The 17199-nt window shown below is 40.1% G+C and overlaps 1 protein-coding gene across 5 annotated transcripts in view; it reads left to right on the top strand.

The window, feature by feature from the left end:
• The window catches only part of zdhhc21 (zinc finger DHHC-type palmitoyltransferase 21), a 76147-nt gene extending 64148 nt beyond the window's left edge, over nucleotides 1–11999 (top strand). For all 5 annotated transcript variants that reach the window (XM_072258031.1, XM_072258030.1, XM_072258033.1 and 2 more), the window contains 2 exons: nucleotides 9588–9631; nucleotides 10491–11999. In XM_072258031.1, coding sequence (XP_072114132.1) covers nucleotides 9588–9631; nucleotides 10491–10623 — 177 coding nt within the window. In that variant the 3' untranslated portion in view covers nucleotides 10624–11999. The remainder of the gene's footprint in view (nucleotides 1–9587; nucleotides 9632–10490) is intronic.
• Nucleotides 12000–17199: the final 5200 nt, after the last annotated feature.

The following is a 17199-nucleotide window of genomic DNA, read 5'->3' as shown; positions in this document are numbered from 1 at the left end:
ATTACTTACATCCTTTACGTTCTTTACGTTACATCTCCATCTAAATGTGCAATTTATAGTAATTTATAATAGTATGTACAACAGGACAGTCAATATAACATAGAAATGCAGTTGTATCAGTATGAATTAATCAGGCTGATGGCCTGGTGGAAGAAGCTGTTCTGGAACCTGTTGATCCTGGCTTTTATGCTGTGGTACAGTTTCCTGGATGGTAGCAGCTGGAACAGTTTGTGGTTGGGCTGACTTGGGTCCCCAATGATCCTTTGGGCCATTTTTACAGACCTGTCTTTGTAAATGTCCTGAATAGTGGGAAGTTCACATATACAGATGTGCTGGGCTGTCCGCACCACTCTCTGCAGAGTTCTGCAATTGAGGGAAGTACAGTTCCCATACCAGGCAGTGATGCAGCCAGTCAGGATGCTCTCAATTGTGCCCCTGTAGAAAGTTCTTAGGATTTTGGGGCCCACATCAAACTTCTTCAACCGTTTGAGGTGAAAGAGGTGCTGTTGTGCTTTTCTCAACACACAGCTGGTATGACCAGACCACACCACATGAGATCCTTGTTGATGTTTATGCTAAGGAACTTAAAGCTGTTCACCCTCTCAACCCCAGATCCACATATGTCAATAGGGGTTAGCTGGCTCCACTCCTCCTGTAGTCCACAACCAGCACCTATGTTTTTGCGACATTGAGGGAGAGGTTGTTTTCTTGACACCACTGTGTCAGGGTGATGCCTTCTTCTCTGTAGGCTGCCTCATTATTATTTGAGATTAGGCCGATCAATGAAGTATCATCGGCAAAATTAGAGATGTCACATCTGTAGGGGCTCTAAGCTATGTACACTTCCAAAGAATGTAGTTCTGCAACAGTATACTTCAAAGTTCTTGGCTATGAAGCAACCCAAGGCTGAATTTTAAAACTGCTATGGGATGACACAAATTTTCCCGTATTCCATGTATTTCTTGTTGCCTTCCTATCTTTATTTGCTGAAAGTGAGAGTCGTGTCGATACATTTGAGCAAAAGGTTAAGAAAGAATGCTGAAAATTGAGGGAGTTGCATTAGTTCTTAGATTATAAAATAGTTGCTGATGAGAATGAGAGGTGTTGCACTTAAGTTCCCTGAGTAGGAACTGAGGTAGGTCAGTAGAGTGGAAAAAGCAGCAAGCTGGATACTCTTCAGTAGTAGAGGGCTTTACATCCAGGGATAAAGGAGCCTCGAACTTGGATTCTCCTATCTGCTTAAGTCAATGAAACATTTATCAACTTAAAAATATTACATTAAACCTATTTCTGTTTGCTGCTGGAAAATGTGACCTCAAGATGATCGTTCCTAAGATAACTTAAATGAACCATTGCTTGCCTTCCAGCCATTTCATATATCATCCTTCCAAACACCTTCCTCTGTTTTTCTTCAAACTAGGTATTTATGTAGCCGAGAGGAAGTGCTGACTGCATCAGATTTGCCGCATCTGTTCTCTCTTTAGCATCTGACACTCCTCCTCATCGAGTGACACATGTCCAACACTTGCCCTCGGCTTTCATGTATTGCCTATTGTGTTGTATATATTTTGAGCTGTTTATGTGCAACAACCTGTGAAAAATGCATCAATATTGTGAAGAAGGTGGTCAGAAGTGAAAGCAAGCCTTTCCCTTTGGAAATGATATAGTCATCCCACCAGGTGGAGCCATTGAATTCCCGGCACTTCAGTACATTTTAACAACATGGATGGTGTTATCAAAAAGCGAAATGTAGACCATTAAATCTGGAGGAGCCAGTCAGAGGAGAATTTTGCTTTGGGTGTAAATAAAATAAGTAGTATTTTAATGAACATAAATACATATGAGTACAATCCTTGAACAAAGAACCCTGTCATACTTAGAGGTCTTTGTTTAAGATCCTTTCTGTTACATCCATAAATGTTGTGAAATATGAAAGAAGTTCTAGCCATTATCTGCAGTGTCTATATATAAAAAAAGTATTTGGAATCAGACAATTACCATCGTGGGATCTCAACTTGAAGATGTGAGTGAAATTAAGAATAGCTGTTGGAGATGACGAAGTTCAGATATTCAGCTGGAATTTTTTGGCAGTTACTGAGCTTAATGGTAGGTGACAACTAGGTGGGATGGCAGAGAGTTCATGAATGCACTGTAGGAGATGGCATTGTAGAGGCTCTTGCGTCCATAATAAAACAAATGAACATGAGAAGTTTAAAAAAGGCATTCATAACAGTATTGTACTATAATTGTACAAAAATAGTGTTCTTAATCCACTACAGCACGCATAACTTGAGGAACTCAGCAAGTTAGGCAGCATCTGTGGAAAGAGAAGCAGTCAACAGTCACAAGTTTGTGACGCTTCATCCAATACCAAAGGGTTGGAATTGGGATGAGGGTCAAAGACCTAAAATGTTGACTGTTTCTCTTTCCGCAGATGCTACCTGTTATCCTCAATTCTTTCAGCATTTTCTGCTTTTTGTTATAAACATTCCTTTGGTTTATAAATGTCCTAAACCACTATAAATCATTGGTTAAGAATTTATCAGTCCTAGGTCTGCATTTTAGGAAGGATATCATGAATTTTAGAGGACGTAATGGAAAATTATTAGGTTAGTGTGAACAATGAGAGACTTCTGCAACCTGGGAAGTCTGGAGAAGTTGGATTGTTTTTGTGGTAAGAAGACGAAGGAGATTTAATATGAGGATCCTGATGAAAGGTCTTGGCCCAAAACATGGACTGTTTACTCTTTTCCATAGATGCTGCCTAGCCTGATGAACTCCTCCAGCACACTGTGATGCTAAACCGTGAACATTTTTGATTATGAGAATAGCTTTTTCCACTTCAGAGGAACTGGATTTGCTGGAGATTTGAAGGAATGGCTAAAGAATCAGGAGATGATGACAAGACTCTTTTATGAAGGGTGTCACAATGATGTTGATTGCAGTGCTCAAAAGACTAGGTGAAACAGATTTAAACAATATTCAAGAAGGACCTGAGTAAATATTTGATGGACATCTGAAGGAAGAAAATAAGAGGAGGACTTACTTTTTTGATGGATATATCCAATTAACCTGGACACATTGAACTGCTGGGCACATTGTAATGAATGGTGTCTTTCTAAATTCTAAGAACTTCAATCCATTACAGAGAGTTCCACACACAAACTACAAATAGATAGACCGATTTTAAAAAGACAAAAGTATTTAGAATGGATATGTAGCCAGGTCATCTTTAAGCTGAGAACTCTCATTTACAGCCAATAACAAAACTAAAATAAAAGACTCCAATAGCTGCATGCTTAGCATTTCTCATACCAATCATGTCCCATGATCTACACTCTCTCTTGTTTGCAAGTTGCAGTTGGTTGAAAAACTCTTGTGCCCGATCTTTGTCTCTTTCCTATTTCAAAGAGCCGATCACTAGTATTGGCCATGCAGCACAAGATTTCCATAGCACGCAGCGCAGAGTTTGGCACTGCTTGTAAAATGATGGAATTGGGATTGTGAACTGAAGTTGGTGAGACATCATTCAGTGTCTCTGCCGAAATGTCAACTGTTTATTCATTTCCATGGATTCTGCCTGACCTGCTGAGTCCCTCCAGCATTTTCTGTGTGTTGCGTTAGGTTTTCCTGCAGTCGGTACAAAGGGAAAGGAGAAAAGATAACTTGGATGACAATTAGTCAGTGGCATCTTTGTCCACGTTTCCATGCACTTGATGAAGGTACTGATGGAACAAGCTACAAATGCAAGTCAGCAGAACCTACGTATATTCAATTTCAAAGAGTTTACTGGAGGGTTCAGCACAGACTTCATAAGATATTGCACAAAGCTTGGAGCATGACTTTTCCAACATGGAAGTGGTTGCAAATGGATGCTACCATGATACTTTGTGACACAGAGCGCTCGGTATATGCGCACACATGCACGCAAACACGCACACACACATTGTCCTGTCATTCTGCTGTTGTTGCACTGAATGTACGCACTTCACTATCTTCTCCTCCCCCCCCCCCCCACACACATCCACACCCCATAACATTCTTATAATGGATTGGCTTTATGATGCCTTTCCTGCTATACACAGTGGAATATTCCATTTCTTTAGTAATAGGCATGTGTAAATGTCTGCATGTTGTTTATATATTGTATTTAGGGGCAATACTTCTGTTTAGTTTGTAATGTGATTGTAATTGCATTGGAGTGCGTCATATTCTAATTGATGTGTAGTCTTAAGTTAACTTTATGGGTAATTAAAATTGGTATGTCCTGGTGGCTTAAAAAAAGGGGCGGTTCACTCTTGGAGCAGAGAGAGAGAGACTGAGCTGCCAGAAGTTCACACTGGACATAGTATGTAGCTATAATTATGTTTTCTGGTAGATATCTTGTAAATATTGGCCGCTTTCTTTTTGCTATTTTCACTGACTCTTGTAAGTTTGATGGAATACACATCCTTGCACAAAAGTGCTAAGTAACTGCAGCCGTTCTTTTCTTTGGGTTGAAACCCACAGATCATAACATACTAGAGAGTAGGTGAATAATGTCATAGGTTCCTCAGTAGAATGAGCAGCAGTCACCTTGTATCTGAATCTCACACTGCAGCTTTAGTGACTCCAAAATTTTGACTGAAGTTTATTCTGTCTCACGGCTTTGCGGACGCCTACAAGTTGTGTTGCTGAATACATTTCCATAAGATCATCAGACATAGGGGTAGAATTAGGCCATTCGGCCTATTGAGTCTGCTCTGTCATTCAGTGACGGTTGATTTATTTTCCCTCTCCACCCCATTCTCTTGCCTTCTCCCTGTAACCTGTGATGCCCTCACTAATTGGGAACCATCATCCTCCGCTTTAAATAGACCCAGTGAATTGGCATCCACGGCTCTCTGTGGAAATGTATTCCATGGGTTCACTGGCATGAAGCTAAAGAAATTCCTTCTCATCTCTGATCTAAAGGGACATCCTTCTATTCTGAGGTTGTGCCCTCTGATCATAGACTCTCCTACTATAGGAAACACCACCTTCATGGCCACTCCATGTAGGCCTTTCAATATTCAGTAGTCTTCAATAAGATTCTCTCCCCGACCCCATCTTCTAAACACCAGCAAGTACAAACCCAGAACCATCTAACATTCATCATGTGTTAACACTTCCATTCTTGGGGTCATTCTTGTGAACCTCCTAGATCTTCTCCAATGCCAACACATCCATTCTTAGATAAGGGACCTAAAATTGTTCACAATACTCCAAGTGGCTGCCTGTAAGGAGACTAATCTCAAAGTTGTATAATGTTTATATACTTCGATAATGAAGTGCAGTCTGACCAATGCGATATAAAGCCTAAGTGTTATATCTTTTATATTTTTAGGCCTTTTGAAATGAGTGCTAATATTGCATTTTCCTTCCTTACTAGTAACTCAACTTGAAGGCTAACTTTTAGGGAATCCTGCATTAGGACTTCCAAGTCACTTTGCAACTCCAATTTTCTTCTGTTCAGAAAATAGACTAAAACTCCTCTCCACTGTATTCCATCTGCCACTTCTTTGTCCATTCTCTTAATCTGTCCAAGTCTTTCTCCTAACTCTCTGCTTTCTCAATACTACTACCTTTCCAACTCACTTGCAAACCTGGCCGCAAAGCCATCAATTCTGCAATCCAGATCATTGACAATAGAATATGAAGCAAAGCTGTCCCTACACTATCTCTCGTGGAAAAGCATCAGTCACCAGCACCCAACCAGAAAAGGTCTCCTTTATTCCCACCGTTTGCCTTCCGTCAGTCAACCAACCTTCAGTCCATATGCGGCATCTTTTAAAAGGCCTTCTGAAAACCCAAATAAACACCATCCACTGACTCTGTTTTGTCCATCCTGCCCATTATATTCTCAAAGAATACCAAAAGGTTATCCAGGCAAGATTTCACCTTAAGGAACTCATGCTGACTTCGGCCATGTCACCAAGTACCCCAAAACCTCATCCTTAATGATTGACTCTAACATCTTGCCCTCCTCCTCCCTTCTTAATGAGTGTAGTGATTTTGCAATTTTCCAGTCCTCTAGAACCATTCCAGAATTTAGTGATTCTTGAAAGAGAACTACGACTTCCCTTGTCAACCACAGTTAGTTCATCCTTTATTTAGAATACTTCTTTACTCTATCCCACTCTCACTCTGTCAACTCCAACAATGACTGCTCCTCTTAAATCTCCCTTCTTTTTATTGGCACAAGTGAAACGTGCATTGATGCTTCCTTGTTTCAATGATTCCAACTCTTGCACAGACCTCGTTCTCACTACTGCAAAGTGAAACTCGTATACAACAAGACTTATGAATCGTAGTGTAGAAGGAATACAACAAAAGACATCCGCCCCTAGGACCTTGCCTCTGCCTGATCGGACCCAATGTTCCTGCCCACCCACGCCAAATGATGAGAGCTGCTTATGTTAAATAAGTCCCACATTGGCTGTTTTATTCATTTATTAAAATTAGAGTCTCAAATATTTCTCTTTTTTTTGGTATGCTTAATTTCTTCATATCCCTAATTTACATTTGGCAAAAGGGATGGGATAGAATGGGGGGCAGGGCTTGTCTTTTCAATGCAGAAAACTGCTTCAACTATTAATGAAAATTAAAATTATGCAGATCCTGAAAACCTGATTGAAAAATGGCAAATGCTCTGCATGCACAACATGTAGAGGACACAGTTTTAAGGTACTTGGAAGTAAGTACAGAGGAGATGTCGGGGTAAGTTTTTTTACGCAGAGAGTGGTGAGTGTTTGGAATGGGCTGCCGGCGACGGTGGTGGAGGTGGATACGATAGGGTCTTTTAAGAGGCTCCAGGATAGGTACATGGAGTTTAGAAAAATAGAGGGTTATGGGTAACCCTAGGTAATTTCTAAAGTGAGTACATGTTCAGCACAGCATTGTGGGCTGAAGGGCCTGTATTGTGCTGTAGATTTTCTATGTTTCTATGTTAGGCAGCATTGATGGAGGGAGTAGCAGTCCTGACGAAGGGTCTCGGCCTGAAACGTCGACTGCACCTCTTCCTAGAGATGCTGCCTGGCCTGCTGCGTTCACCAGCAACTTTGATTGTGTTGTTTGTTGTTTCAGGAAGAAGATCCTTTTTCAGATAATTTTAAAATAATAATTGTTAATTGGGCATGTCACTCATTAGTTCTGTTTTCCCCCTCACATACCACTGCTCCACATTTTTTTTTTACTTTGTGAAAGTCCGTATTCAAAGGATAGGGAAGACCTTCCCTTTACACCCCTCTGTCCTCATTAGAGTTTGGTTGAGTGGATGCATAATACAATAATGTAAAAGCAATAATCATCAGTTTTATTGTGGAAGGAACTCACGTTATTGCTAAATTCAGCGGAACTTTGAAAGTCTGTAGAAACTACAGTCTTCTACAGTTTTTACTAGTATGTTGTAATTTGCTGCTTTCAGAAGTCATTTGCCATAGATAGAGCACATCGTAGGGGTTTCTCCAGCTGGACATTGGTACAACTGGTAGGGTTGCTGCCTTGTAGCTCTTATGACTTGGGTTCAGTGCTGACCTCCAGTGCTGTCTGTGTGGTGTTTACACGTTCTCCCTGTGATAGTGCAAGTTTCATCCACATCACAAAGGTGTGCAGATTGGAAGTTTAATTGGCCACTGTAAACTGCCCCCCAGAGTGTAGATGAGTGTTAAAATCTAGTGGAGTAGATGCGAGAATAAAATAGGATTAGTGTTGATAGGTGATGCAGACTCAGGCTACGTCCACACTAGACCGGATAATTTTGAAAACGCCGGTTTTGCGTAAAAACGACAGGCGTCCACACTAGGCATTTTTAACAATATCTCTGTCCACACTAAAACGGATATTTGGGTGAATGTCCTCCTACTGGGCATGCGCAGGACACACAGAAAACAAGCGAAGAGGAAACAGTATACTTGGTACGCATTTGTCCAGTTACAGACTAGAAAAACTTAAAAGGAAATTGCCAAACGAAAGAGTTGGTGCGCGTTTGTCCAGAAACATTTCCTACAGCCATCCATAGTCTCTTCACCGATGGAAGAGACGACAGCTACAACAAATGCAATAAGGCTTGTTACTGAACAAAAGTGAAATTTGCTGTTACCTCATTTGTTTGCCTTTACTTTTGCCATATATTTGTGTATTATTTTGCTGTATTTAACATGTGCAATAAAACGAGTTACTGGGCAAAAGTGACAATTGCATCTATTGAATGTTTGCACAAGCAATACATTAATAAAGCACCTTGTTAAATGTATAAAACATGTCTTCATCAGTGTTATCTTGTATTTCCATACAATGTTACATGAGGCTGTTACACATCTATCGTCAGATATTGTTGTGGTGTTGGAGGTTGCGTTCAAGAAAACAATGAAATACCGCGCTGCCACCACCATTTGTTCCGGCATGTCATGACAGCGGTTTTAAAAATAGCCGGTTACCCCGTACACGCTATGCCGGATATTGGGCGTTTTCAGATTTATTCACTCTGGAGAGCGTTTCTGAAAATCTCCATTTTCAGGGGAGGAAAACACCGTTTCAGTGTGGATGGAGGGTCAAAACGAAGAGAAAAAGCTTTGGTTACGGATTTATCCGGGTCTACTTTAGTTTAGTTCTATAGCACACAATGACCATGATACTTCAGCTTTCCTGTAAGGACCAGATGTTGTAGGCTAACTCAACTTCCGTGTTTCACGTATTCTTACTTTTCTTCTGTTGCTCTGGGCCATTTGTTTCTCTTTTCTTTTTGTAAGCGTTTTATCCGCAGTGATCAGTAGCCAAGTCTGGAAGGCATCTGTGTGCAGAACCTGATGCAGGCCGCAGATGGGAGTGATAAATAACTGTTACTGAAGGGCAACAACTGCCTGAAGTACACTGTGAGGACTTGGTAGCATAAACATTGAGTCAAATAAAAAGCCAGTATCAGAAATGTAAGATGGATTTCATTTTAATGCGGCTGGTCAGAGTGAATATTTTAAAATCAGAATGTTGAGAATCATTTAGACTGAGTGCAAGGATGTGGGAATTACTTTTCCTAAAAATAATCTTTCAAGTAAGCTGCAGAAGTTATAAAATTGCCACTATCCTCCGTAGTAATCCACAACATCTTCAAGGATGGGTGCTTCAGAAAGGCAGCATCCAACAATAAGGCCCCCCACCACCTGGGACATGCCTTGTTCCCATTGCTACCATCAGGTAGGAGGTACAGAAGGCTGAGGCACACACTCAACAATTCATGAAAAGCTTCTTCCCCTCTGCCATCCGATTTCTGAATGGACATTCAACCCATGAACACTAACTCATAACTTTTTAATTTTTTTGCACTATTTAATGATTTAGTATATATTTACTGTAATTTACTTTTTTCTATAGTTTATCATGTATTGCATTGCACTGCTGCTGCAAAGTATAACCAATTTCATGACACAGGCTGGTGATATTAAACCCGAATCTGATTCTCTCTGTTTACTGTGGAGGAGTAAATGAGTGATAATTTTAAAGTTCTGCTTCAGGAATATAATCTGAAGTGCTGGATCACTCATTGATACTGTCCGTTTTATGTTTTCCAATAGGATGTGACAACTATAGAAAGAATGTCAAGTTGTCCAGATGAGATGTGAGTACAGAATAATGTGCTTTATAATTTGAAGGAGTATAATATATAGAAGTATTAGAATATTAAAGATGAATAATTTAATTCTAATGATTTGATCATTACATTTTCAGCACCGTTACACCCACTGTTAACTATTTAGAATTATACTTAAGTGTGTGATGATTTTGAAGCGTATAAATGGATGGCCTAATCAATAAAATTAAAGAATTTTAACACTGCTGGGTGCTTTTAGCTTTCTATGTGTAGATCAGCTTCTAATTAAGCAGGAACACAGTACATCAACAGTATAGAATGCACACTGCAAAATTTGTGAAAAGTAAGGTTAAAGGGCTCAGTTTTCAGTGATGTTCAATGTAGGTCTGTTTCTAAGTGAATTAAATGCTATTTTAACTTGCTTTCCTGCCCTGTTTACAAACCTAATACCACTGCTACAGAGAACTGTGGATGCCAAGTCTGTGGGTATATTTAAAATAGAGGTTGGTAGATTCTTGATTAGTACAGATATCAAAGCTCATGGCGAGCAAGCAGGAAAATGGGAAAATAAATCGGCTATGAACAAATTGTGGGGCAGACCCAATTGGGCAAGTGGCCTAACTTTGTTCTTATGTTTATGCTCTTAAAAGCCACCATTTTTAAACATGCAACTGTAAGTACTGCATTTTAAAGTATAATTAAAAATGCTTAATTTAAAAATAAACGTGCATTGAATTTAACATACTTGGTAAAATGTTGGGATTTAATTTTAAATAGGTAAACAAGTCATGATAAGCTGGTGGCACTATACTGGTCAAACTATTATTCTAAACTGACTGCAGAACTTAGTGGGAGTGCTGCCTCTTACTAACGTTGTTATCTGTAGATTGAAGCCCAGAAAGCCTTGGCAGCAAACATTCTCAGAAGTGTTTGGCACTCGCTGGAAGATCCTGTGGTTCATTCCATTCAGGCAGAGGCAACCGCTGCGAGTCTCCTACAATCATGCCAATCACGTTTAATAGTTGGAAACTGCAAGGACGAGTCCTCCTGTGTCGAAGTACTTAACGACCTATCAGTAATACTCCCATCTTCACGTTCTGTTTGAAACTTGAATTTATTTTCCTAGCAACAGTAATACCTTCCAAGTAGCAAACTCCTTTCTTTATTAATGGCTGCTGTAGGTTTAATTTCAAGGTCAATTTAGAGTAACAGATACAACCCCTTGAAAATGCAATGACGGTCTTGGAAATATTAACTGTGGGCATTTTGATGTGAATAATAATGGGACTTTTCCAGCCGAGGTTGGCTTAATCTGTATCAGAAAATTAATGAGACGACCACTTTGGTCAAAACATAGCAGTAACTACCTTCATTTTCTTCTGGAATTTTCTTTAAATAAGCATATGAAATGTTTTGGTTTGTGAAAGCTTTTAGCAGTATTGTAACATCTGATTCGTACTCATAATTGATTCTGATTTTGCGTGCTGAAAATTCTTTTGCATAAAGTAGTTCAAAACCATGCGTTGCTCAACTTATATCGGTCACTACATTAAAAAAATACATGTTTTAAGGTTAATGCAAAGAAATAAGTTTTAAATTAACTGTTCAGGTTCTTTCTGAAAAACGCAGTTCTGGTTTTAAAATATTTAAAAATGTGTTTTCATGTTTTTTTTCAATGTTTTGTACAATTTATGCACTTCATTTGTATCAATATTTTGTATCAAATGTGTTGAACTTGTTATTTATTACTACTGAGGGCTGCAAGATCATTAGTACAACTTGGGGGGAAAAAGTGACAATTTTTAAATTCTCATTTATCGAGGATCAGGGAACTTCAGATGTACCCAATTGGGTGGGAAATACGTAATATGACTAATCCTGTGGGAAGCAGTTGACAAGGTAGCAATTCAACATGAAACATTTTATCAAGTGCCTATAATTTGACTTATTATTAGGCTTGTCCAAAACTGTTCAGGAACCAAAGATATCATTTGGGGACAAGTACAAATAATAGGTTAATATTTTTAGTAAAGCCTGCAGTAAATTGTTGCAGTAACTTTATTGTATCCAAATGATTAACCAATAGATTAATCTTGATATTTCTCGAGTAATCGTGTGCTTTTAAAAATTGTGAAAATTGTGGTTTATCTTTGACTATGGAATGTCATAAAATGGAGTAAATGGTCTTTGCAATGTTTTGAAACTGCAGAGGTAAATTCTTGCATGAATCTAAAGTACTGATACTGGCTATATCAGTGGTATTAAATGAATATTATGTTAGACAGCAGGTCAGGATTATTGTGAGAAATTTGCTTTGCCATATACATGTACAATGTTGACCTCGTAAATTTTATGTTTAATTTAGGATTGTGTTTGATTAAATATTTCACAAGAGCATGTTTTTCTTTAGTTTTCTTCCTCCTGAGAAGGTGCTATTTCAGTTTGGAGAGGGAGCAGCAAATCACTGTATTCACAAAACCACACCCTATGTTCTCTTAATTGATTTTCCTCACCCTGCTTTGTTCAGTGGCACAAATACCAGTTCCAATTACCAGCTGGCCATTTCTGATCCATCACACACTTAGCTGTGAATTGCCTGGTGTCAGTGCTTCTGTGAGTGTTGTTTTTAAATTTACTCACCTGAGCCATCCAAGGCATTTGCTTTGCCAAGAAACCCATCAGAAACAGTATCTTAATCAGTGATACAATTGCACAAATTAGTATCCCTTTACAAAATTAGCACCTCATTGCAAAACTGAATTACATTTTTCATGCTGATTTTTCTAAGTCATTTAAAATGGCATTTGCGGAATTATAAGAGTAATTATTTTTGGCTTTGTTGGGAGCTGATCTTGCCTGAAAGATTCTCTTTGATCTGCTACCTTTAACATTAATGTAAACAATGTCCACTTTTACAACACCATTTTTATTGCAAACCAATTGCTACTAATATTACCACATGCACAGAGAATATCAGAAGGTTTATTGTCAACCTGAGTTCTGCCACTTCTGAAAATGATGCCACAGAATTCCCTGTGTTGATATACATTGTATTGCAAGGTGCTTGGCATATGTTGAAGAAAACAAAGTTTTGTGACATCTTGTAAAATTTGTAACCCTTCAGATATCATACAACATTTTTAATATATATTTATGCTTTGCCATTCATTTCCACGTGAAATGTTAATATTATAAGTCATTCATGTTGGATTAGGAGTGGTTTACTGTGGGTTTGTTTTTGTTTCATTGGATTTGTTTAAATTATCAGAAAATGTAAATCATATAAAAGATGGTCACCTATACAAAGCTATCATAATATGAGTAAATTGTCTTTGCAATATTTTGACACTGCAGAGGTGAATTCATGTATGACAATAACATACTGATACTGGCCATATCAGTGATGCTAAACAGATATTATGTTAGAGAGCAGGTCAGGATAATTATGGGAAATTGATAATTATGAAACCCTTATGATGTAGGCTGGCAGAATAATCTTGACCTAACCTTTACCTGCAATTATCTAGAAATACTCCGAACACTAAAGCCCAGGTAAGTTCTTAACAGAAGAACCTCACTGATAAAATTAACATAAATTTAAGTAATAAATTCCTGCTGAGCTGTGGAGTGTGATTCAGTTGGCTGAGGTACTTTAGTTGATGGTTGCACGGCCTGCGATGTGAACCTTGTCCATAGTTCAGCAGAAACAATCCCAGCATTTGCTGCAAGCCAATACAGTCTATATAAATGCAAATAAACCAGTGCAGTTAACATTATTAAAATAAAATTGCCGATTAACTTGAAAGAATACAAATTGAAAGCAGGATTAGGCCAGCTGGCCTCAAACAACCATTCGATCTGATCATGGTTGAAGTGATGGTAAACTTACTTCTGCACCCATGGAAACTATGGATCTTCTTGCTTATCACATCAATGTAACTGCCTTGAAATATTCAGATTCTACTTGCAACAGCTTCTGAGAAAGAGATCCAAAGATATGCAAACTTCAGAAAACATTTTCTCTCTGAAATGGGTTAAACAGTGACCTCAAATTCAAGATACTCCTACGACTGTAAAAATACTTTCCACATCTACCCTATCTATCAAGATTGTATATGTCTTGACCTCTACCCTTTGCTCATTTAACCTCCAACATAAGTCTAGTCCATTCAACTTTTCCTTAAAGGCAATCCATCCATTCCAAATATCATTCATAAAAGGGTGGCACAATTGTGCAGCCAGTACAGCCAGTGCCTCTCAGTTGTTGTTACCTTCCACATAAGGTGATGGGGCCAGAGAACCTGAAATCATTGAAAAGACCAAGAGTGTGTGAAGTGTCATGGATAAAGGTAGGAAGGGACTAACTCAGAGGGGGTAGGGGGTATAAAACAAATTCGAGGTATGCTCATAGGAGTTCAGTGGGGCAGGAACAAAGTGAAACAATGGGTCGACGTGGACAAGCAAGTTTGTGGATCTTGGAGGTAGAAACGGGGTCTGCAGGTTGGTGGCGGTGGATGGGAGTTCCCCAGAGTCAATAAGGTTGAAGATGGCGTGGGAGACAATGGCCTGTTTTCCTTCATGGGGTCCTGTTTGAGGGGTATGTAAGAGGAGGTGTCTGAGAGTTGGTGCTGGGCTTCAGTAAGGTAGAGGTCAGTGCGCCAGACTACTACAGCGCCTCCCTTACCTGTGGGTGTGATAGTGATGGTAAGGAGATGCATTGCTTGCATTTCACACACATCTGCTCCTACCCCATCCTCCCACCAAAGAGGGATAGGGTTCCTCTTGTCCTCGCCTACCACCCCACCAGCTTTCCCCCTTAACAATAAGTACTTCTGCGGTATAGGCAGCAGTGATAGGGGACTCTATAGTTAGGGGATCAGAGTAGCGATTCTGTGGATGCAGGATGGTAGTTTGCTTCCTAGGTGGCAGGGTCTGGGATGTTTCTGATCATGTTGACGTGAAGTAGGAAGGAGAACAGCTAGAGGTCATGGTACATATTGGTACCAACAACATAGGTGGCAAAAGGGAGGAGGTCCTGAAAACAGACTACAGGAAGTTAGGAAGGAAGGTTGAGAAGCAGGACCAAAAAGGTAGTAATCTCGGGATTATTGCCTGTGCCACGTGACAGTGAGTATAGGAATACAATGAGGTGGAGGATAAATGCATGGCTGAGGGATTGGAGCAGGGGACAGGGATTCAGATTTCCAGATCATTGGGACCTCTTTTGGTGCAGGTGTGATCTGTACAAAAATGACGGGTTGCACTTGAATCCCGGGGGAACAATATCCTGGTGGGGAGGTTTGCAAAGGCTATTGGGGAGAGTCTAAACTAGAATTGTCGGGTGTTGGGAACCTAACTGAAGAGACAGAGGAAGAGGCAGCTCATAAATAGAGAAAGCTTGGAGACCGTGCGAGAGGAAGGATAGGCAGGTGATAGAGAAGGGATGCATTCAGACCGATGATTTGAGATGTGTCTATTTTAATGCAAGGAGTATTATGAACTAAGTGGATGAGCTTAGAGCATGAATCAGTGCTTGGAGCTATGATGTTGTGGCCAGTACAAAGACTAGGTTGGCTCAGGGGCAGGAATGGTTTCTTTGAGTGTCAGGCTTTAGATGTCTCAAAAAGAACAGGGAGGGAGTGGGGGGGTGTGGCACTGTTGATCAGAGATAGTGTCACGGCTGCAAAAAAGGAGCAAGTCATGGAGGGACTCTCTACAGAGTCTCGGTGGGTGGAAGTTAGGAAGAGGAAACGGTCAATAACTCTACTGGGTGTTTTTTATAGACCATCCAATAGTAACAGGGACATTGAGGAGCAAATAGGGAGACAGATTCTGGAAAGTTGTATTCATAACAGGGTTGTTGTGGTGGGAGATTTTAATTTCTCAAATATTGATTGGCATGTCCCTAGAGTGAGGGGTTTAGTTGGGGTGGAGTTTGTTAGGTGTGTTCTGGAAGGTTTCCTGACACAATATGTAGATAAGCCTACAAGAGGAGAGGCTGTACTTGATCTGGTATTGGGAAATGAACCTGGTCAAGTGTCAGATCTCTCAGTGGGAGAGCATTTTGGAAATAGTGATCACAATTCTATCTCCCTTACCATAGCATTAGAGGGGGATCGGAACACACAAGTTAGGAAAGTGTTAATTGGAGTAAGGGGAAACCTGAGGCTCTCAGACAGGGACTTAGAAGCATAAATTGGAAACAGATGTTCTTAGGGAAGCGTACGGAAGAAATGTGGCAAGTGTTCAGGGGATATTTGTGTGGAGTTCTGCATAGGTATGTTCCAATGAGACAGGGAAAGGATGGTAGGGTACAGGAACTGTGGTGTACAAAGGCAGTTGTAAATCTAGTCAAGAAGAAAAGAGCTTACGAAAGGTTCAAAAAACCAAGTAATGATAGAGGTCTAGAAAATTATAAGGCTAGCAGGAAGAAGCTTAAGAATTAAATAAGTAGATCCAAAAGGGGCCATGAGAAGGCCTTGGTGGACAGGATTCAGGAAAACCCCAAGGCATTCTACAAGTATGTGAAGAGCAAGCGGATAAGATGTGAGAGAATAGGACCAATCAAGTGTGACAATGGAAGAGTGTGTATGGAACCAGAGGTACTTAATGAATACTTTGCTTCAGTATTCAATACAGAAGAGGTTCTTGGTGATTGTCAGGATAACTTGCAGTAGACTGAAAAGCTTGAGCATGTAGATATTAAGGAAGAGGATGTGCTGGAGCTTTTGGAAAGCATCAACTTGGATAAGTCACCGGGACCAGATGAGATGTACCCCAGGCTACTGTGGGAGGTGAAGGAGGAGATTACTGAGTATCTGGCAATGATGTTCGCAATATCAATGGGTCAGGAGAGGTTCTGGAGGATTGTGGATATTGTTCCCTTATTCAAGAAAGGAAGTAGAGATAGCCCAGGAAATTATAGACCAGTGAGTAGGTAGGTAAGTTGATGGAGAAGAACCTGAGAGGCAGTATTTATGAACATTTGGTGAGGCATAATATAATTCAGAATAATCAGCATAGCTTTGTCAAAGGCAGGTCGTGCCTTACGAGCCTGATTGAATTTCTTGAGGATGTGACTAAACACATTGATGAAGGTAGAGCAGTAGACGTACTGTAGATGGATTTCAGCAAGGCATTTGATTGGGTACCCATGCAAGGCTTATTGAGAAAGTAAGGAGGCATGGGATCCAAGGGGATATTGCTTTGGTTCCAGAACTGGCTTCCCTGCAGAAGGCAAAGAGTGGTTGCAGATGGGTCATACTCTACATGGAGGTTGGTGACCAGTGGTGTACCTCAGGGATCTGTTCTGGGACCCCGACTCTTCGTGATTTTTATAAATGACCTGAATGAGGAAGTGGAGGGATGGGTTAGTAAATTTGCTGATGACACAAAGGTTGGGGGTGTTGTGGATAGTGTGGAGGGCTGTCAGAGGTTACAGTGGGACATTGATAGGATGCAAAACTGGGCTAAGTGGCAGATGGAGTTCAACCCAGATAGGTGTGAGGTAGTTCATTTTGGTAGGTCAAATTTGATGGCAGTATGTAGTATTAATTGAAAGACTCGTGGGACTGTGGAGGATCAGAGGGATCTTG

The sequence above is a fragment of the Mobula birostris genome, chromosome 5, assembly GCF_030028105.1.
Source record: "Mobula birostris isolate sMobBir1 chromosome 5, sMobBir1.hap1, whole genome shotgun sequence".
Taxonomy (NCBI): domain Eukaryota; kingdom Metazoa; phylum Chordata; class Chondrichthyes; order Myliobatiformes; family Myliobatidae; genus Mobula; species Mobula birostris.
This window is presented reverse-complemented; position numbering and strand designations above follow the sequence as displayed.